Consider the following 23,578-nt stretch of genomic DNA (forward strand, 5'->3'; position numbering starts at 1 on the left):
GTATGTAAATATAACCGAGCTGGGGTTTTTTTCCCCTCCGAAAAAGCTGGGCGATCAGATCGGTTGCATAATAGAAATTGGGAAGGCTGTCTGGCAGGCAGCCTTAAGCAGAGAAGAGCTATCTCAATTTCTCTCACTTAATCTTGGCTGCGCGTCAGAAGCTGTGCAGCAGTGCAGTAGAACGGGAGCGCGGCAAAGGCTCCGCCAGTGAAACGCGGGCGCTCGCTGTGTGGCGGCACCTCAGCGGTCTCTCGAGCTGGATTACCGATTGATTTTCCTCCTTTCTCGCCTCCCAGGTTTACTCGGCTGGACGCTGTGTGTGTTTGGATTTCTCAAGGATTCTCCCCCGACTAACATGGATGTCCCACCATTCCTTGCAGTTGAAGGTTGCTCCTTGGCGCAGTGAATGAAGAACATGCAGGGATTGCTAATGGGTTTGGGAAGCGTAGACTCTCTGCTCTCTCTGTGACCATGCCGTGATCGTGTCTGAGGGCCGCCAGTTTGCGTATCCTCATTCTCACCCTACCGGGAAACCTGACGGCTCAGAAGGGGGAAGTAAGGCAGCGCGTGTGTGCATAGAAACATCATGAAGATTATTTCCCGTATTGTAACTAATTCAGTCTTCAGATGCACCATTAGACTCCTTCTTTGCTTACTGTGGATTGGATATTCTCAAGGAACCACACATGTATTAAGATTTGGTAAGATTTCCCGACACTTTTTTCATTGTGTGTTTAAGCTTGAATGCGATGTGCGTAGGATTGACTCCGAAGGGGATGCTGGGGGAGAGCTGGGACGTGCTGCCGGAGTCGGGCAGCGAAGTCCCTCTTTATTTTGCATCCGGAGGGATGAATTGCTGTGTGATTTTTTTTTTCTGTCGCTGCTGCTCATTGTAGCCGTAGTAACGGCACGATGGTGATGATAATTATAATAACAATAGAAAAAAGAGTGGCGAACGTGGTTGCCTAAGGCTCTGCGCAGCTTGTGTGGCTTCCTCGTAATTGTTTCCATTGTTTTGCATTATTGTTTCCCTGGTAGGGGAAAGCATGGCTAATACGGTGATCCATCAGTTGAAAACCTGTCAAGTAGTTGTTGAGTTTCGGCCGCCCGTCTCTGATCCCCCGAGCCGATCCCGTGCGGCCGTAACGCTGTGATTTGAGACCTCTGGGCTGATTTCCTTTGAAGTATCTGTCTGTTTGCTTGACATTTGAGTGGCGTTTTGGGTTAGAGAAGAGATGATTTATGTCTTGAGCGGTGCTCGGGGAAGAGCTTTTACGGTACCTTTCGAAAGCACAGCTTTTCTATGCGAGGAAAGTTGTAGGAGTTCCTCCCGCTCCCGGGGAAAAAAAGAAAAAAAAAAAAAAAAGGCAAGCAGGCAAGCAGATCAGAATGGCATTTCAAGAGTAGAGAGGGTTTACAGTTTAAAGGCTATCCCAGCTGGACCAGGGCACTGACCTTAGGAGCTCTGCCTGTGCAAGGGCGCACGTTCGTGTGTCTAAGCAAGCAAGGGACAAATTCCAGCCGCTGCATCCCCTACAGAAGTTTTGCAGCGAGGAAGGGCAGGACGGAAAGTTCGGAAAGCAGGTCCGAAGGGGTCTGTGCGGCCGGGGATGTCCTTCGGTGCTAGTCCGGGGCGAGATACGATGGGAGCCCCGCATCAGCATCCTCCTGGTCGCCCGGGTACAGCGGGTGAGCCTCGGCGGGGGGCGGCCAGCAAGGGACAGGCTGAAAATTGCTCCCCCATACAAGCAGCATCCTCTGTGCCTGCCGACAGCGCGGGTGGCCGGAGCAAGAGCGGATCTCCCGCATTCCCGCTGTCCGCGATAAACTGAGGCAGCCGCTGCATCCATTTCTTTGGGGCACAGAAATCTCTTGCCTTTGCCTGAGAATAATGCCTTGGTTTGTATCTATTTTAATTTAATTCAGCACCCCCGCATACAGTTTTATATGGAGGGGAAGGTGAGTAATGATTAAAAAGTCACCAGGCTGTTACCAATCTCTGAATTCCTAGCAGCACTTTTTTTCCTGCTTCCATCTGGTCTAAAGGTGGTGCTTATGGCACGTTGCTCTTAGCAACCGCCCTCAGGAATGCCTGTTTCTTTGGACATGGCGAAACGGGCCCGTATATCACTGTGGGGTCTATTTTGCAATCCGTCTGATCCACAATCATCGCCTTGAGTTTAGCGCTAGGGTGCCAGTAACATGGCACTGGCCGGCTGTCTGTCTTTCCATGGGTCTGTCTCTAGGAGCCCGAGTTACTTTCAGGTACAGCTGTGTAAACAAACATCCTCCTGGTCACGGCACTAGCGAGAGGTGCACTTTCCTTCTTTAGAGCGGAATTCCCTCTGAAGTGTCAGTCTGGTGTACCCTGGGGACAGCCCTGCAGAGCAGCGCTCCGGCAATAAATAACCCCGTTAGAGCAATAAATAACCCCGCGGCTGAAAGGTGATGCAGCGCGTCTCTGCTGCCCAGTGACATGGTGGTGTGTGTGAATGTTTTACTAGGCTAACTTCCCTTCCCAGCTGTCTCCTGGTCACACAGCTGGCCAACGAGTTGCGCTCACTCCGCTGTTTGTAGCAGCCTTTGAAAAGAATTGTCGCCAAACCATCACTGAACATTAAAAGTAGGTAGGGAGAAGTTGATAAGTTTATTTTGTTGTGGAGAATGTTAGACGTGAAAAGAGCAGGAAGACTTTTGCCTTGCTTATCCGGGCCTGTTGCACACCTCAGTTTTAAAGGAGTCTGCATTTAGCTTAGTCCGGGCTAACTCACTCTGTCTGTAACCACGGGAGAACTTCCACGCCTTCTCCAAAGGCTGACATCTCTGTCTCTGCGTAGGACATAGCAGGGTGGAGGGAGGGAGCAGGGACTGAGCTGCGGGAAATCTTTGGTTATTTCTGAGGGGGAACTCCCCACCGCCCCCTCTGGGTTCCAGTGCTATCAGTCCCTTTGGGATGTCCTTGCGGCCAGGAGGACGGGATGCCGTGGAGCCCTTCCCGAGGAGAAGGGGGAGCTGAGGAGATTCCCTCCAGAAGGCAGCCTGCCAGCCCTCGCTCTCCTTCCTCAGCCAGCAGTGCTATGGCAACAGGGGAGAGCTTGAAGCCTGCCAGAGCTGCAGCCCCCTCATTCCTCCTGTGCAAATTAGCCACCATGGATTCGCATTGTCCTTCCCACGGCTCCTCTCATTGTTGGGACTAGCCAGCGCGTCCTTTCTCTCCCTCCCTCTCTCTCTCAAGCTACCTTTCAGCAACCACACAGGGAAGTCGGACCGCCTGGGCTATTTGTCAGATTCGGGAGGTTGTTTCTGTCTGTACCTTATGGAGCAAACACGGAGAGAGGGTGGCGCGATGGCACCGCTGCCTCCCCGGCGACACTTGTAAGGCATCTGGACACCTGCCTGTTGCTGCTGCCGGAGCTGGGCATCACACCTGGCGCCCTTCCTGAGTGCCACATTGCTTCATGGGCCATGCCAGCAGGCTCCCTCCCTTGCCCTTTCTGAACAGCTTCCCACAAGCGAGCCCAGGGAGCGCTGGAGGTGAGGTTTGTCTCTACGGCACGCGAGGGTGTCAGGTGGGACCAGCCCTAAATCATTGATGCGGATAAAAGGATGAGTCCCACCTTGACGAGGGAGAAAAGCAGCAGCCTAGTATTTGTCTCTCCGCTGTGCTAAGTGTGATGGAAACCTTTTCCTTATCACTTGGCAGCGAACAAAAGCCAAAGTACGTGACCGCCGGCACATCCTTTACGTTATCGGGGATCACATTTCGCAGCTTTCCGATTCACCGCTCCTGTGTGTGCTCAGACACACGGCAGCGGCTCCCAAGAAATTCCAGGGAGCTCGGCGGATCCAGAGCCCAGCCGGTCGGCCCCTCTGCCCATGACGCGGGGCAGGGTACATAGGGCCTCTTTTCTCGGTCTGCCTTTACCCCCTAAAGGCATCTCAACACCTTGTCCCCGAAATGCTGAATTAACAAGCCCATTAAGAGCTGTCAAACACCTGTAATTGCTCACCTGTGTTTTCAGAAACCCACCCCTTGTCTTGTCCAAGGCAGTAAGAGCCTGGGCTATTTAAATCCCATTTTTTTCCCCCACCTACTACCACTATATGGAGCTGGGTTGTCAGCACTTTGAAGTGTGGGGCGCTCTAAAATGTCCTTTTTATTTAAACTGCTCGTTTCCGGCCTTGTCTCTACTGCTGTGAGCAGCTCCTCCTTCCTACAGCAAAGGTGTGAAGAGAGACCTGTGATGGGAAGGTGAAAGAGGTTTGTCCACTGTATTTGCTCTCATTATTCCTGGAAATGTGATGAAAGACTAAAGATCTACGCTGCAGGGTGCTCACTTACCTGATAGGTTTTAACCCACTTTGTGTGATGTTTTATTTTCTTCAGGACATTTAAGAAGGGTAAAGACAAGTAGAGGCATATACCTGTAGTTTTGACTTTTTGGTGCTTTGGAGTTGCCTGACTTGAAGCAGATGAGAGAGGGAGCTGAATGTTTTGTGTTACAATGAGCTACAAAGGAAGGGTGTGTGCGTGCATGTGGCTTCTTCCAGCTTAAAAGCAAAAGAAAGTCAAGAGAGAGATAGGAAAACTTTTCAAAGGAAAAAGGAAGAGTTTTGAACTCTCACCAGAAGCATTTCTTACTAGTGACTATTTTTTAATTTTTTTTTAATACTACGCCAAGTCCCCATGAAGGCTAGCACTTTCCCATTGCCCTACATAATAATCATAGCAAATCAAGTATTATAAAATAGTGTACTCTTTGTGATTTAGAAAAAGTCCCCCTCATTTTTCAACTTCTTTGTGGGAACCCCCAGAGGGGAATTGCTAGACGTTTGAGTCTTCCTCTGTGAAGATTTAGCATGGGTTTCATCTGACATGGCACTTCTTAGCTGAGCTCTTTTGTCTCAAACAGATTGAGTTTATCTCCATATAATTGTTTTTATGAGCTCCAGTGTGGTAAAACCAGCGAAGAGGCTGGATCGTTGCATCCACTGCCTGTGGAGGTGACACTGGGTGTCAAAACATGGTTCTGGCATTCAGGAGACCATTTTAAAATGGTAGCAATTAAAGCCAGTGAAGTTATGGCACAGCAGTGGGAACAAGCTCTGTGCAGATGTGTGAGACGAGGTCAAGTGAAAAATACCTGCTGGGTAATCGAGTGGAGTTTTCTTAAGTGAGTTGCATTAAACTTCCTGGATATGTACTTTCTTTCCTTTGGATTTTGCACTGATATCCTTTTAGTGGGAGAAGGTAAGGTTTCCACCTCTATTTGAGAGAAACAAACAATTGTACTTATCTTGTTTGAGTGGGAAAGCAGTCTGCCTTCAGATCAAGAGTGTGATGAAAATCTGCAAGCCAAACTCTCATGGCAGCCCTCGGGGGTCTGTGTCTTGGCAAGTCCAGCATTCAGAGCCAATGAAAAATTTACTGCCAAGGAGAAGAATCTTTCAATATCTGTTAACATCCTCACGAAGATGAGTTCAAAATCAGTCTTACAAACAACAACAGGAATCTTTGAAAGAAGAGTAAGGTTAAGAGCCTCGGGAAGGCAGCAAGGGGGTGAGAAGCATTGTTATTGACTGGTCTAGATTAAACAGCACAGAGGAAGATTTCAATTTGATAACGTCACAACCCTTCCTGTTTTTCTTTGCTGCTTCTGCTGACAATTTTGTAAGGTAATTAAATTGGCTGATTGAAGTCACAGTGGTCATGGGGCGATAAAAACCGTTTGGATTTAATGGAATTTAGAAACAATGGTGCACTGCACACAACTCTTACAGAACGAGAATTTTAATGACTCATTCAGGGTGCTGACTACATAGAACGTCCTGGATGAGTTTAATTGAAAGGGCAAAGCTGATTAGCTGTATACAGTCTTTATTGCACTAGATAGGGGAATTAGACTTATCCTTTTAAAATACTCATTATTGCATTATCAAGATTTAATGTAGGTTAAGAAAGCTTTCATCCATGTGGGCTTTCTGGAATATCCCCAGATCCTTTCACCCAGCGTTTGGAACACCAATAGTCTCATAAAATGATTTTCACACAATTGCTGATAGCTTGAATTCTTACTGACTGCTTATTCTTACTGATAACTTGCTTCTTACTGACTGCTACTTGTCCTTTGAAGAGATGCAATGTTCAAGTAATGCCTCCAGTTTAAATGTGGTTGCTGAAAGAAATGGTTTCTGCCACCAGAGATAAAAAACTAGAGAAAAGGAGATTTTTCGAAATTCAAATACTAGAGTTTAGTTTTATTAGTTTAGATTTAGACGTGTTTTCCCCTATTTATTTATGTATTTATTTTATACCAGAGAAAATCCCCTCAATTTAGAGAAAAAAGCAAACCAAACATTTTGTAGTCATTGTAAATAAAGCAGATCTTTGTACTCTACTTAATGTATTTACCTTGTCTGTTTCTGAGTTTTAACCTTCATCCCCTCTAATCTCTTTCAGAGGAACAATTACTAGAAGGTATGTCAATAATGCAAAAGAGAAAATAGAGGGTGTCTTATTTCCATACTCCCCAATCTGCAAGGCAAATTAATTTTTCCTGAATAAGCTTTTTATAGTGTTGTGCTGTAATGTATGTTGGAAGATTAGATTAAACAGCATGATAACATAATGACATAATGTCATTATGCTGTCACATCTTAACTGGAATATGGAGAATCAAAGATCACTGTTATATTAATACTTATCATTTTGTGCATGTCTTATGCCATCCATGCTGTGTTCCCCCCTTTCTTCTCCTCACTCTCGCCCCATTTCTCCCCCCCGAATACTTTAGTTCCTTTGTTATAAAACAATAGTATTGGGCACCTTCAATTTAAACAGCCAGAGCTCTCAGTAATGCAAAGAATACAGAACAAATAAGTGATGATCATTATTCCAATAGTGGAGCTCAGCCAGATTTGGATAAAGCAGGTGTTATAGTAGAGCGATGTAAAACACTTAGCAAACTCAAAAGCATAATCTAAATTTCATTAACAGTACTTCTTAATGAATTAAAACCACCGTGCTTTTTTTCCTTTAGGCAAAATTTAGAAGTGAAAAATGGGTGCAAATGCTCAAGTCAAGAATGCTCTTTTTGCATTGCTGCAGAACTATGCTTGTATCAAAATTTGCAGGTGACTTGGATCAGTCATGATTCAAATTTCCTTGAATATTATTCTTCTAGTCCAAAATTCTATTGAAACACAGTAACTCATCTAGGAATGTGTTTGGTGGGTTGCTTTGAAATGAAATACACAATTTTTAGATAACAATTTTTTTCAAGTGTTTCCACTTCCAGGTGTTTCTGCCTGGGGCATAGAAAAAGAGGTTCCCTGCTGGTATTGTCAGTGGAGACTACAGTAGGAGTAGTTTAAAGCACAGCTACACTGTAGAGTTTAGATCGGAAAGTTTGTTCTTAGTTCACAGTAAACTTTGTTATCTGTGCACTGGAAGGAAAAGTCATTTACGGGTTTTAGAGACTCTAATTTTTGGAGAAGATACATTAATGTACATTAACTGAATGTCTGTTTTATTATATTATTATTTCCACTCACAGACTCTTTAAAACCTATTTTTTTTTTCCAAAAAACCCCCGTGATTTGGATTTGAGGTCAATTGAACTAGGAGTGTTGAAAGTGTCTGTCAGTCTTCTGTCATGAAACCCCTCATTGTTGGAATCATTAATTCTTGTACAAGGCTTCATAACTGACAGAAGAACAGTCCAGGAAGAACTTTCCTATTTTGCTGTCAGGAACTGTTGTTAATTTCAAATTTTGATTACTTTTTTCCCCCTCTTCTTTTCTTTTATCATTATATTTTACTTTGTCTCCGTTTACTAATTTGAAAAACATACTATCTGATTCCAGTATGTATAGCTAAAAGTTAGGGTCATATATTTACAGACAAATGGAAAAATGTGGTTTCATTGATGGGCAGAATAATTTTGAGAGAAAAATATTTGATTTTTTTTTTTTTTTTAATTTTTGATCCTGTATTTGATCCTTTCCTCGCACTTTGTCTTTTTCCTTATTTACTTTGAAATGGTGAAATGAAAAATGATTACTTAAATGAAAGAGAAATGCATATTTGAATATGTTTTTTTTTCCTGGTCCTTCTTGTAAAGTCTTTGTTTTTCTAACTTTCTGAGAAAATCCATGGAAAAAGTAAAAAAAAAATCTGGAAGTCCTCATTTCTGTCTTGAAACTAAACTCCTAGTCTAAGCCATGCCTTAGGGCTCCTCTGCAGCATTTGGGGAGTGAAAGAGGCAGAAGGATTAGACAAGGTTGACTTAAGCTGGATAAGTCTGAGATGGCTTAAGTTAGGCTAGATGAACCATGTCTCTCATGGAATCAGCAACATGGGGAAGTCAAAGTGGGGTTTTTTGTTTTCTCCCCAGGCTTTGGTGTCTATCACAACATATTGCATTTTTTTCAGATGGAAATTTATGATGATGATATATCAATGGATCATCAGTTTCTTCCTGACACAAAAATACAAAAATGCTGAATTAGACACTGTTCACTCATTCTGCTAAACACTTGCCAGCAAGTGGGTGGTGCTTGTTTTCACAATAGATAATCATAGTTAGTCCTGTAAATGAGGACTTGTTTGTGAACACATATATTTAACTGATTACTTTACAGAAATTTATTGAATAAAGCTTATCAAGTTTCTTCAAAAGGTGTAGAAATATTTCACTCTGAAAAACTGTGCCATCTTTGTACACAGTTCCTTATGTATGTCCAGTACAGTGTTTTAAATTGCTACATTACTCTGAATGCAGATATATCTATTACTTTAAAATGTTTTTGTCCTAAGGTAATTGATACTGAATATAAAACACTTTTCTTAAAAATAAAACATATACATGATTAGGTAATAATCCGGGTAAATTTATTAAAGATTAGTTTATTGAACCTGCCATCCATTTGGGCTTTTGTCCTTCCCTGGGAGCTAAATATATACAAGCTATTTCAATCAGCTCAAGAGCTAAACATATGTCAGCTATATCAATCAACTCACATTTATGCTGTTATTTAGAAGTTGCACAATTAGGACATGATTTACCAAAGAGTCCATAATTAAAATAATTACACTAGTAAGCATGAAACATTTATAAGAAAATCTGAGTCTCACAGTTCACAATGGTAAAATTTGACTTTCACTTTTTAAAGCATGTAAGCAAATATTTTCAGTCCTGCCCCAACTGTTCAGATTGCAAAACTTTGATGAAGCCAGTTCTTCTACTTACTTGGAAACCAATTAATTCTTCTGTTTCTACCTATATTTTTATAGTGTGAGTGCTCAGTCATCAGTCAGTACCATACATTGAGATTGTCAGAGATGTACAGTCCTTGAGAGTTTAGTGCAAAGTTGACTTATGATGGTGTGCTTTTATATTTACACCACAGATGAGAGGAAATTATGTAAAGTCTCTTATGTAGCGATTCGAAACAACAATTTATGGATCAAATATTGGAATAAGATAACTTGCTGTATGCCTGAGGTCTGATTATTCTCTTTGTTCTGCTCAGTGGCTTATGTTAATATGGAGTGAAATAAGAATCAAAGCTGTAAGCTGTAGCATGCTGTTTAGGAAAAGAGTAGCTTAGATTCCTCTCATGCTAAAATGAAGAAATTGTGTTAAAGTTCATGGGTGTTTGCCAGTTTATCCTAGGTACAGTCATTGCCTCTATGAACTGGTGTTGGAGTATTCCTAAGTTGCATGATTAGGTCCATAGAGATGTTGAATACAACACTCTTCAAGCCAAACCAGCTGTGCTGGTTACCATTAGCAAAGGTGCTAATTCCAGGACCTGTCTTTCCTTGTAATTTTTTTCCCCAATTATCTTTTAAAGTTACACTACCTTTTTTTGCACCTCCATTTGTTGTTCACTTATTATTTACCTTAACAATATAGAGGCATGAACTATAAAACAAATGCAACATCATGAAAATATTTGACTGATGGTGCTTTTTGGTTTGGATTTTTTTTTAAAGTTGGAAATGGTATACTTGTTGGTTACTGCAGTTCAATAGTAGAATAACCTGTTTTACCGATCAACTACTGTAACACAATCAGAAATATTGTACTATGTAGAAATATATGTAAATAACAGTAGCAAACATAAAGATTGCATATTCTGTAAGAGAAAACTATTTTCTAAAGCAATAATCTCACTGATATTTGGAACATTTATCCTACAAGGCAGGAAATCTTTAAAAGAAGTTCCATGATACTTATTTGTTAAGAATTTGAGTAAAAAGGTAGTTTAGAAAAATTAGAATGACACAGAGTACTGTACAAGAGCAGAATTAATTTTCTTTTAAAATGCTTAATCACAGTGGTTTTAGGTTTTATATATTAATGGGAATATGTATGTTCACATTTTATGCATTTTAATAGCAAATATTTAAAAAAAATGCTTAAAAATGTAATGGAGAACTTTTAATAAACTATCATCATGTATTTGAGTATTAAAATTCATCTTTCTTATTTGGCCACTAAATGACCAATATCAGGATTGAGCCCTAGGGAATCAAACTTGAAACTCCTTTGCTTGTCCAGTTTCTGCTCTTCAGCAATGTTTACAGTTTTCATGTACACTATACTAATAAAGTTGGGATTTTTTATTCAAATCATAAGAAAACCTTACCCTAGCCACATTTTCAAGTTAATGATTATGCATTTTAAAAAATACTTATATACTGCTTAGAAATACCTATTTTCTCTGGCATTTTGAGGCACCCATATATACTTCTAGTCCCTTCAGCAATGGACGTTTGATGTCTCACTCTCTAAATCAGATTTTTGAAAATATTACTGTGCAAAATTCAAATGCAAGGCCAATGACTGGTCATAGCTAATTTGAGAGGAAACTTGGTACTCTTATTTTTAAAAAAAAATATCAATTACTGAAGGAGTATGTCTTGCTAATTTTTAACAACTGTGCTTTTGAACCTGTCCATTTTCAAAGCTAAGTTTTTGGTGCTTTCCTTCATACCTTGAGGTGCTGATCTATTTCAGTCAATGAACTACTTGGACATGCTCCCAGAGAACAACACTGTTCTCTTCATTTTGTTGAAAGAAAAACAGTTGATAAGTGGGATGGAGGTGGTTTGAACAAAATAATGCAGATGAATTCAAGGCCATCAGTGCTGAACAAATAACAGAAAGGAATTGAAGAGGGTTAATGGAAAAAAACCCCACTGTTTGTCTAAGAAGGCCATATACAATTGGGCAAATAGTAAGATTTTTGTTTCTGTCTAGTCAAAATCAAACATAAAGATAACATTTGACAAAATGATCAGATAATTTAGCAAAATAAACATTGCTTTATTTTTTTTTAAACCAAGAATTTATTCAGTTAAATCCCTCTGCTTGTTATTGAATATTGAGTATGATGTGTACATAAAGAGCAGAAACATAGTTAAATAATTTGGTTTTGCCTAGATTTGATCTTTTCTTAGCCTTGAAAGAAGCATGCATGGGGTCGGTTCAGGAGAAATGGTACAACCTGTGCATACCTCATCTGTAAGCAACTGAGGGAAGAAAATGGAAATTTGTGAAAGATACATGTGACTTCCTTCCAGTAATGCTATATGTATTTGTTTGGATGTCCTTGAGAAGGAAAGACTATAACATATGAGTGTTATTAAGGCTTATCTCTTCAGATCTTAACAGACTCTGTCATTCACGACATTCAATATGCCTGCAGAAACTGACTGTGTGCCTGTGATACAGCTAAGAAAAATGTGTTCAAAAATGCATTAAATCAGATTTTATAATGTCTTTTCAAACCTGCCTAAACAATGAAAAGTCACATTTAAAGATCAAATCAATGTTAGTCAGTCAGAGCATGCTCAGTGTTGTCCATTTGTGACCTTTTGTGTCCAGACATTGGAGATTTCAAATTGAGCTGTAGATTTCTATTGTTCTGTGATCATCAGTGTTCATTAAACATTACTTTTGTTATAATTTAAAGTAAGGCTATACCCTGTTGTCAAATAAGGAGTGTGGCTTGCTTTTCAGAGTATTTTTTTACTCTTTTCATTCATGGGAAGATGCTTGAGTTGGATAAAGTTGTTGTATTTAGCTGTTGTGTGGCCGCAGGCAGTCTGTTCACAATAATTTCCTTTTTTGTCCTTACTGTCATCTTCTAGTTTATAGGAGTTGTAACACATATTTTTGGAAGCATTCTACACTTTGTTTCTACAGGCAACTGGTGTTCTACTCACCAGAACCTATCTGATGGTTCTAAGGACAGAAAAGTAGAAGCGCTTTGTCTTCTACTCCACTGTGGTTGTATACTTAAAAATATTTTCACCAATCCATGTTAACAATTGGTTATTGTACTTCTGATAAGTCCCTTTACTTATTTTTGGCAATAATTTGAATGTCACAAAGTTTTCTTTGTGACTTGAACAAAGGAACTAAGCAGCAATAATTTCACAAGTGCAGCTCTATGTGGATGTGTGCAAACACACACACACAGATTTTTTGTGCTGTGGTGACCCAAATGCAGGAAAAAAAGGTGGGAGTATGTTTCCTTTGCTGGAGTTATCATTAATGTAAACCAGGAGAAGTGCCTGAGGGTGCATCAGAGGTCTTTGATAGAAGGGCTCATAATGATTATCCATCTGCTTCCTGACAAGTAGTGTGAGCCTGGGATAGCAAAGAGATGTGAAGGTGAAAGAATGTGTTCTAACAGGGTGTGATCATCATGAATATTTTCAAAGTGGTCTTGAAAATAAAAAAATTCAAGCAATAAAACATGAAATTTAGCAAAGAATGCACTAAGTAAAGCATATTTATGACAGAAAAAAAGAGGACACTAGAATTTCCTATCCTAAAAAAATAGGAATTCCTTCATTCTTTCTGTGAATGAAGCTGAGGATGTATACGTGCTCCTACCCACAACACCCCACTGCAACTGCTAAAATGTAGAAGTGGTTCTTGTTAAGACATCAACTCTGTTTGCCATGGATCAAAATTCTTGGCGTAAGGGAAATCTTAATTTATAGAGGATTTACCTGTGTGAGAACCATAGTAACTTCCTTTCAGTACACTTTTAAGAGGAGATAATTACGCCAATGTTTCAGGGTTCAGCTAGCAGTGCTGTAAATCAGTAGAGCCTTGTGAAGTCCATTTCTGCTACAGTATAATCTCTTAGTGAGATTAAAGCTACAGTACTGCAACAAACCTCTAGGTGAGTTTTTTGAGCCTTGACTATAAGGAACCAGGATATGCTGAGCTTTTAGTTCTTTGCTGATCAATTATGGGAACTCCTGAGGAGGCAGAAGATTATTATCATTACTTCTGTATTTGACTCCTCTATTTCATCAGGCACATTTTCTAGAAAACCTTACCCACATGGATAACTGCCCAAACATAGTTAGTAGGTTGAAAGCCAGATGAGATTTTAATTCCATGAATCCCCTGTTCAACAATAATTTTAAAGACCAAGAAGCTGAAGTAGTAATAAAATAGTAGTTTAAATTTTAGAGTTCATGTAGCTCTGATATTGAATTAATAAATGGAAAATAATTGTGTGTATTTTGTGAGAAAGTAAACCCACTGATAACCAGAAAATATTTGCTTTGGTGTCACCACAAAGGTAGTTGAGGTATTAAGCAAAAAGAGAGGAAAACTGGAAAAGGGTTAGTCTAGGTTTTATTGAAATATTTTATGGTTGGTGAAGACTGCTTTGTGCTGTTATACAAAATTTCAAAAAATTTTCTATCAGTGCTGGCAAGGAATAGGGGTATGCTAAGATTTTCAGATGCTTTATGAGTACTTAAATGCCCTAAGTTCAATATTTCATAGATACAGTGTTAGTAACCTGGACTACAATGCTTTTGATTTTTCAAATATTTTTAGCCCATGTTTTATAATTGTCTCTTAACAATTTTTTTTTCAATATTTTTAGAAATTAGTTACCTTTCAATATAATTTCATATCTTTAAGAAAACCAGTTATGTTTATTTACTTCACAGGGAAAATTTTTTTAACACATTGATTATTTCAGAACTAGGACTAATGTTAAAGCTTCTGTAAAAAGTGCTATATATTTAAAAAAAACCCCTAAAACATTATCATGATTCCAGCATTGTATATATTTATAATAGTTTTTTCAGTAGCAACCAAATGTTTTCCTTTTTGTCTTATGGAAACACTTTGTTCAGTAACACAAAGTGGCACAAAACTTTTTCAAATAAACTCAAGTTCCATTTAAAAATGCTTTAAATTATTATATGTAAAAAAAATATTGGTCACTACATTCACCAATATTTTCATTGACAACTGTAAAAAAACAAATTATCTGAATTTCCATGATCATATTTCACTACTGCACTTCCACAACCTTTTCTGCTGCAGGGCTGAATGTCTTTGCCTGAGTATTACTTTACCAAGTATTAACTGTGCCTTGTTCCATTAGTATTCCATATTCTTCCTTGCCATATGACATCTTTTACTGGTATTTCAGCATTTATGTAGAAGAAAGAGTTAATTTAAAGACTTTAAATTGTCATTGGAGATCTCCAGTGTAATGTAGTAAAATACTAAACAGAGTCCTGACAATTTTGCTTCTCTGAGGTTTGTGTCAGCAGTGATGTGTATGCCTCTGGGTATGAAGAGATATGGAGGACGGTGTTTTTAGCTGCACAAGCTACTATCTAACTTGGCAGCTTCTTGTCTCATTTCTCTCAGAAGAAGAATGTGTTCAGCTGGGGTAAAAATGTGAAAAAGTTTATAGGAAACTTGGAGTTGAGTGCTTTGATCTTATTTATTAAACCAACCAAAACAAGTAATTTAAAAAAACCCTGAAACCCCAAACTAAAATACCCCTCCAAACCAACCCATTACAATTGTTTTAAAGACTGGAAAATACTATTTCAAGAGTGCAGAAACTACAGAGCATAGTTTCATGCTATACTCAAACAGTGCTGCTGAGAAATGTTACTGTGGCACAAGAAAATAACTGTTGGCCATTGTTAAATAGATAGATCATTCTGATCTGACCTTGATCAGAGAAAGTTTATTATTCAAAGTAATCTCACAGCTGCCCAGTAGCTGTTGAGAAGCCCAAATCAGCTCACTGCTTATATGGAATAGAGCTGTATTATTTTATTTTTCAGTATTTTAATGTTGATATTTTATTAAAGACGTTGTGTTTGTGTAGTTTAAGCAGTTGGAGTTTTCATCCACAGAGCAAGATTCTTCATGTGTCAGCTTTCTAGAACTATTTCTTTTGTTCAAAAGAAAGAGCTGTAAGTATAACCATACATAAAACTGAAATATGAGATGATTCATTATAAATAAATCTTAAACAACCTTGGTCAAGGATCTTGTATTATCTATCTAATTTATCCTTTCTTGAAAGGGATCTACCATGACCATGCCTTTTTGACTGCATACTACTCCAGTAAATAGATAAATGTTGGTAAAGACCAGACAAACACAAGAGAGAGAAACTTCAATCATGTTAAAACCAAGTATTATTTGTAAAAGAATGCAAATTTAAGTGAATACCATTCCTAAATCCCTGTAGTTCTTGGGAATTTACCAATAGTTATGGAAGTTATTTTTTAGGATGCTGCTAAATGCTGAAAATTTATTAAATAAATAAAGTTATCTTTTTAGAAAGAATGTTAGTCAGCCATGCGCCACAATTGGATTTTACATTTGTTTTTACAGGTGCATCAGTCAGATTACAATGGGAAAAGCTGTGTTTCAGAACTGGGTGTCTCACTTTCATGTTGGTTCTCAAAACATTCTTAAATCCATTCTAATCCTGCTTAATAATAATATTAAATGTTGTTATGGTAGTGATATAAAATTCCTGTATGTGCTTTGCGAAGCATTAAAATTGCATTTTAAGAGTTGTCGTGGTAGGTCATAGGGTTCCACTTGAAGTGTTAGAGAAGAAAAAAGCTCACATAGAAAATTAAACATTTCCTAAGTCCTATTTTTGCTTATGGAAATAAGAGGTACGTATTTTGTCATGTGCCTGTGCTCTTGAATTAGAGTACACCGATTGGAATTCACCATACATACTTTTCAGTCTGATCAAAATAACAAACAATTTTTTACCTGTGGATAAACTTGATTTTTAAAATTAAAGTCTGGTCAACAATCATAGGTTATGCTTAATGACCGTACATTTTGCATTTAAAAACTTTTGGCTTTTAAATGTGAGTAAGCTTGGAATCTCTGGGTTGTTGGTTTTTTTGGGTTTTTTTTTGTTTTTTGTTTTTTTTTTTTTTAATTTTTGTTTTGGTTGTTGTTGTTTTTGGTTTGTTTGGGGTTTTTTTTTGGTTGGTTTTTTTTTTGGTAGGTCTTCTTTAGGGTATTTTGGGCGTGCTTTGTGTGTTTGGGGTTTTTTGATCCATAATAAATTCATAATGCTTTTTTAATTAAATGAAATTCCTCAAGTTTGGTTTTGAGTCAGCATTCTGAGGAATCTGTCAACATGAATAAGATATCTACTTCCTGATAAAACCAAATCCTCCTTCCCCAGTCTGGTCACAATATTTTTTTTTTTTTTTTCAGTTTTTGCACAAATAATCTTTGATTCTTACACTGCATTTTCTACTCTTGCTATTTGTGCTTGGGCATGCACTTGGGGGTACAGCCACTCTGGATCATACATCATCTGATTCTTTTTCTGAAAGGAGAGAACTCCTAAAAGTTAACATTTGACTTTAATTCTTCCACATTTTTTCCATTATTAATGTTTGGCTGATGAGACCAGCATGTATGACAGTAGTCGATTTTACTGTTACTTTGTTATTGAAGCTTTTCTTCGCTCAGACTTGTCGTGGGAGGTTGGTTTTCCCTCACATTTTAACACACTGTTGGGGTAATCTCAAAGATAGGCAGTCAGCTTGCAAGAGATTTTATGGCTGGCTAAAGGCCTGTAAACAGAAAAAATTGTCTGTTAAGGAATCTAAGAGATGATGGATTAACTTCTTACATTATGTTAAAGAGTCAGGAAATGCTAAGAACAAGTTGAAATATGCATCTATAAACAAATAGAATCTGAAAATTATTTATTTGATTTTGACTCAGGTTCAGGGTTTATTGAATCCAGAATGATTCTGTGTGCTTACAGGCTTGACTTAGAAAAGTATACCCTACTGAGCTGGATAACTGTGAAACAAAACAATTCTTCAAAGATACTTAAATCTGATTACTTGAGACTAGTCAAATACCTATCTGCTTAGAATCACAGCATTCAATGAAATTGAGACTGTAATGAATGACTTCAGTAATACAGAAGTTAAATATTCCCAGAAATGATAGTAAAAACTTTGCTTTACATCTTAACTTCACAATTTTGATTTGAAGCTTAATGCAATTTCCAGCTTCAGAAAAGATTCTGCAATTTCCTTGGCAAATTTATGAAAATATATCCAAATAACATAATTGTTTTACAAGGAATCTCTGTATTGTTCAAAGCAAGTATTGTGGACCCTTTCACTTGTTGTATGTTTCCTAAAATAAATGTTATTTTGAAGCACATATATCAAATCAAAACAGATGGGTCTCGAAACAAAGCATATGGGTATACATATGCCTAGAATGTTCTTTAGAATGAACCTCCAATGAGCTGTGCTATAGAATTGTTGGGAAATGCTCTCCTGGTGAAGTGACTGTTTTTGTCTTTTTAGATACCACTGGAAACGTAGGTATTTAACAGCAAAATTTTACTGTTATTATGTTTACAACATAATATCAGTGGGTGCTGGCAAATTACTCACAATGTTTCCAGCACTACTTTCAGTAAAATGTTTCCAGTGTAACTGTAGACAGCATCATATGAACAGAACTCATGTTTTTTGCCGTTCTTGAGCTGGGTGAAATGTAGGCAGGAAAATATGAAATATCTTCAAGCAGTAACTAAATAATGTAAGTGTTTGTTTTCACTTGTGGAATGTGTTACTATTCTGTGACTATTTTTGGCTGTTTTCTTCTTGTCTTGATCTTGGAACACCTAAATGCCAACATCTCAATATGCACATACAGCAGCCTGACTAACTCCTTTAAAAATGAATTGAATTAGTTTTTATGTCTGAGGGAAATCTCAGGAACAGATAATTTGGCAGGGCTCATACAGTAAACATTATTTTCTATAACTAGAAATGCATTTTCAATAATTTATTTTTCAGTGGAAGTAAATGCTGTCAAATTAACATATTGCTTCTCTTAGAATATGCTGCTGAATGTCTGAAAAATTCCAAAGGTGGAATTTCCATTTTGCACTGTGACTGCTTTAAATAAAAGAATATTGCTATACAATTTTAAACCTTAAGAACTGAGTAATGAATAATAGCTCCTGGACTTCTGTGTTCCGTTTTTTGTTTTATATTCAGTTTCCATTAATTTCCTTCTTCATTAATCCCACAGCTTTATCCATCGTTTGCAATTTCAAGCTAGAGAAAACAAATTAAGGAAAAAAACTCCTGTTAATTGACTTTATTTGCTTTAATGCTGCTAGCCCATATTATCTGCTCTCTTAAATTGAGTTTGGGATTGCCAGCTTTAAGGGTATTACACTGCATTTTGGGATGCTGCCAGCATATCCTGAGTAAATATATTTAAATCAAAGCTAAGCTGCTTAAAATATTCATGTTATGCTCTTAGTATGGTTTAGAGGAATGTGAAACCATTTAAGACTTGCAAACCTGTTTTATGGCAAAAAATGCATTGGGCATATAGCCTAAATTGATAGTTACTATTAACTTTGTTTAATAGGGAATGGTTTCATAGTTTTATTAGCAATTGATCATCATGATTTGAAATGTATGGCATAATGCAGCTGCAGAAGTTATAGATGTAAAGAGAAATATTTTTAACTGAAAACAGCTTTGAGAAGAGGAATATTTTGAGTAGACAAATTAATCCATGTCTGCTTTGAACAGTTAAATACATTTGTTTTATGCATTACATTTTTATGTATTGCAGAAAACTTTGAATATCAAATTCAAATAATTCACTAATTCAAAATTCAGTGTATTTTTAAATTGTAAGACAAAAGAGAAATATCTACAAATATGATGGTACAAGCATGGTATCCTGTAAGAGACACAAACACAGAAATTTTAGTATTCTTGAGGCTATTCTGCCTCACCTCAGTCTCCAGAAAGGTGATGGAATGCCTCATCCTGGAGGTCATCTCCAAGCAATGGAAAACAAGGTGGTGATCAGGAGCAGTCAGCATTGATTCATCAGAGGCTTTGGATCATGCTTGGCCAACCTGGTTGCCTTCCACAATGAGACAACTGCCGGGATGGATGAGGGGGGAGCAGTGGATATTGGGCACCTGGACTCCAGCAAGGCTTTTGGCACTGCTCTCATGTCCCCACAGGGAAACTCTGGAAGGGAATGGCAGATCCCAGGGGGCTGTGATCAGTGGCACAGGGTTTAGTTGGAGGCCTGTCACGAGTCCTGTCCCCCAAGGCTCAGTATTGAACCCAGTATTGTTTAACTTATTCATCCATGATTGGACAAATGCCTCCTGATTGCTACAGAATCCAGAAAAAGCAAGTTCTGTTCTGAGACTTATAAAGCTCTGGATTTATTCTACAGTGTGCCTATGTAGGTATCTGTTCACAAGTGTCCATCTCATACAGAAAAAGACAGTTGAAACCCTGAATGGGATAGGGATGTGTGTATAATAATAATATGGGATAGGGATGTGTAGGGGAAGAAGGCTTAATACCAAGCCCTGTTCAGTTCCTGAATTACCAGTTCTTAAAAGGTGCTTGTAAGAAAGTTGGGGACAATGTTTTTAGTAGGGTGTCTTGCCACAGAACAAGGGGTAGTGGTTTTAAACTAAAAGAGGATTGATTTAGATTAGATCTAAGGAAGAAGTTTTTTACTGTGGGGTGGTGAAGCAGATTGCTCAGAGAGGCAGTAAATGTTCCATCCCTGGAAACATTCTAGGTCAGGTTGGATGGGGCTCTGAGCAACCTGATCTAGTTGAAGATGTCCCTGCTCACTGCAGAAAGGTTTGACTAGATAGTCTTAAAAGGTCCCTTCCAATCCAAACCCTGATTCTATGATTCTTTTCAGGGAAAACCAACTCAGGGTAGATTATCCCATGTGGGGAAGGGAGAAGGGTGGACACAGACATATTAAGCCTAAAGCTGAAATATGTGTATTTGCAAATAGGAACACGTGTGCATGTATAGATATAACACTTTATTTTTGTTTCTCCAATATCTTGATGTAATCTTATTTTATATTTTTTAAATGAAATTTTGAATCTGTATTTTCACCTCTATGACTAGATGTCTCATACTTACATACACGGATATGCAAATTGAAGTTTCTAGTCAGTACCTCATGTTAGCTTCTACAACTCATCTGTGGAGCACTGTGATTTCTTTCTCTCCTCCCCTTCATTTTCAGCACAATTCCTTTACGGCTGTTCTTTGAGTTCTGTAAAGCCTATATTTATATGCTTCCAAGGCTGATAGAAGGTGGAGATTTTAACCCCCTCCCTATAAGGAAAATATTGAATCTGCATGTCTGCCTCCCCAAAATATGTCTCTGCAAGATTACTAAGTCATCCCATCAGCTACCTGTTAACAACCACTAGGTTGCTGATCATGGTCACTTAGTGGACTCCCTAAATTATGCAGGGATTTTAGATATGAACTTTACCTTGAGGCTATGCTCTGAAATCCCTGTGTGGGTCTAGCCCTTAGTTGTACCTTGCTCCAAAATGCCCTGTTTCACCAGGTTACATTTTTCACCTCATTATATGTGTAATGTCATTGCAGGCATGACAGCAGCACTGCTGTAAATCAAAGAAAATCTCACAGAGCATTTTTAAGGGATGTTTCATTTCATTCACATTATGTTCACCTTTAAAACTACTTTTCAGTTATAGTCTTTAATTTCCTTTCTGGGTTACTGCATAGAAATGTTAAGCAGTGTAGATGGCTGTAGTAACTAGAAAACTAGATAAATTACTGCTTCTAATGAATGATATATGCATATATGTATTTAATGTACAGCTCTCTTGTTCATCTAATTTCTAGTAAACACTATTTCACTGATAGGGTGAAAAGAATCCACTTGCTCTGGATTTCTGGAATAGATCCATTGTGAAGACCTGCACAGCTACTATTTTTATTTGTGAATAAGTGTCCTTGGAGGATAGGATACATACTCCTTGTGTTAAGTCCTTTTGCTGCCATTGTGCTGTCAATGCTTTTCTTTCTGTATATGTGTTAAGAGCATCACCCTTAAAAATAAGCCAATGGAACACAGAGAGCCAGAAAGTCCTCCTAGTAAATATTTCCTTATTATTTCCTCTTTTTGGAATAAACCCTTGCAGTTTCACTTTCTGCTGTGGTTACTACTTTTTTTCTGCCAGCAAAAGGAAAAGTTATTCCAAGGCTAAGTGTTTTGAAGCAAATATCATTTAGCAAAAGGAAATAAATCTCCTTACAAAATTTCTGCTGAATATAATGGAATTGAAATAAGACACAGTAAAATGCCATGATGGCTTTGTGATCAGTTCTCTCTAATTCTGCTTTCACATAAGGAAGCAGGTCTTCTGAATTCAGTGAAAGCTCAGTGTCTGAAAGTCTTCTTGCACAAACCTGAATGGCCACTGCTCCCTGAGCAAATGTAGAACTAAGACATGAGATTCCTGTATCTTATAGGTACGACAAAAAAGAAGTGAAAATCTTTGAAAACATTTGGTTCATAGCTTTACACACACATAAGTAATGAAAAGGCATTGGAAAAAAAGTCATAGTTATTCTTCTTCCAACAGTACGTTCAGATTTGATATGTAGGTTTAGCCACATTTTTGCACACAGGTGAAACAGCCTCTTAAATTTTGATAATCAGTTGGAGCAGCGAGATAAATATGGGACACTTCCAGAAACAAATCAAAATTCACATGGTTGTAAGATGCCTGCTGAGGCAATTGGCAGGATTTCCAATGCTGACTCTTGGAACCAGCTTGCCTGGAGATGCTTTGAAACACAGACCTACTACAGAGGAAATGGTACCTCTCTGTTAAATAGCTGACCTAATCTCTGTAGTCAAATAGCCCTGTGAAGGTTTCTAACACCATTTAAAAGGTGAGGTTCTTATTATTTTATATTTTCCTTCCACTGTTCTATATATCTTTAATGTATATCATTTTCTTCCAATGTAAGTGATGGCAAGAGATTGAGTCATGTTCTGTGTGGGCAGAACGTGTTGTCATTTAGAAACTTAAGAGTAACTTAAGCGCTGCAGCAAAGGCTTTTTATGGTTGCTTGTTTGTTTGGGTTTTGTTGTTTGTTTGTCTGTCTGGGACTTTTTATCACTGTAATAGATGTGAGATGCAAACTAAACTGGTAAATGTTTTCAATTAAACAGAAAGTTTTAGGTCCCAGATATACATGCAAGAAATTCAAGAAGCCTCAAAGATTTTTTATAAAAAGTGGAAATACTGACTAGTTCTTTCCAGTGTGTCCAGATCTTGTTACAGGTTATACTAATCAGTCATATCAATATTTGACTGTTTATTTCGAAAACTAAATTTGGGGAATTGCATCCTAAAAGGAAAAACAATGTCCTGAGTTAGGTACTCAGAATCTGTATTGGATATGCAGGGAAAGGAAGCCACAAAAATTGACGTGTGGAACAGTGAATAGTCAAAAATTAGCAGATAAATGGAGAATGACTCATGTCCTCGAATTGGATTTTGTTCATAGCTATGAAGAGGTGGCTTTGTGTCTCAGGAGCTATTTTTACAGTTGTCTGTAAAACCGGCTTCAAAGAAACCCAAAAAACTTAAACTGTTTTATCACATTCTGTTTGAAGGACTAGTAGAGAAGATGTCAATTTTTTAATAGAATTATTGAGTAGCTAATTCATTCTTACAGGATGTTGTAATTCTGAGGCCAATTTTTGCTATGTATGATGGGGATTTAATACACATCTGTTGCAAACCTGCTGCTGATGCTGTTTCAGCTTCTGTATTATAATGTATTGAGGCAGACACAGTAAGAAGGAAAAGGACTTTCTAGCTTAGCAGTTAACAGACTTGCTTGCAAGAGTTCTCTTCTAAGCATAAAATAACTTTTTTTATCTCTTGACTGTTAAAGGCATAATAATCCTTCTGGCAAAAGACTGAGCCCCATGACTCCTCCTAATCTGTTGAGTTTTATACTGCTCTTTCTTCCTCTGCTGATCTTTTGAATCTTGAATGCTTTAATGTACAACAGAAATGCTTCAACAGAAGCAGGGATTAAAGGCATTCACCAATTCTATGACCTTTGAATTTTCAATAATTTGATGGTTAATACAATCAGATTCAGGATTAAAGCATAGATTTTAATTCTTGCAAGATTGAGGCAGGTGAATGTATTGAGCCCTGCGAAAAGTTAGGGAAGTCATCTCTTCCTGTGGCTGTTGTGGTATTTTGTGTGAAACCAAATCCAATAGGCATGCTCTCACACCAGCTATCAGATTAAGCACTGCAGGCAAAGCAGGAGGAGGAAGGGCTCATCTCTTCATGCACACCAGCAGGTCTAAGCCTGACTTGAGTACAGTCTTGCTGT

At 38.2% G+C, this 23,578-nt stretch overlaps 1 protein-coding gene across 3 annotated transcripts in view; it reads left to right on the forward strand.

The window, feature by feature from the left end:
* Positions 1-341: 341 nt before the first annotated feature.
* GRIK2 (glutamate ionotropic receptor kainate type subunit 2) overlaps positions 342-23,578 on the forward strand; it is a 354,211-nt gene continuing 330,974 nt past the window's right edge. For all 3 annotated transcript variants that reach the window (XM_059467530.1, XM_059467531.1, XM_059467532.1), the window contains exon 1: positions 342-701. In XM_059467530.1, the coding sequence (XP_059323513.1) occupies positions 587-701 (115 nt within the window). In that variant the 5' untranslated portion in view covers positions 342-586. The remainder of the gene's footprint in view (positions 702-23,578) is intronic.

This window comes from Ammospiza nelsoni, chromosome 3, assembly GCF_027579445.1.
Source record: "Ammospiza nelsoni isolate bAmmNel1 chromosome 3, bAmmNel1.pri, whole genome shotgun sequence".
In the NCBI taxonomy this organism is placed as follows: domain Eukaryota; kingdom Metazoa; phylum Chordata; class Aves; order Passeriformes; family Passerellidae; genus Ammospiza; species Ammospiza nelsoni.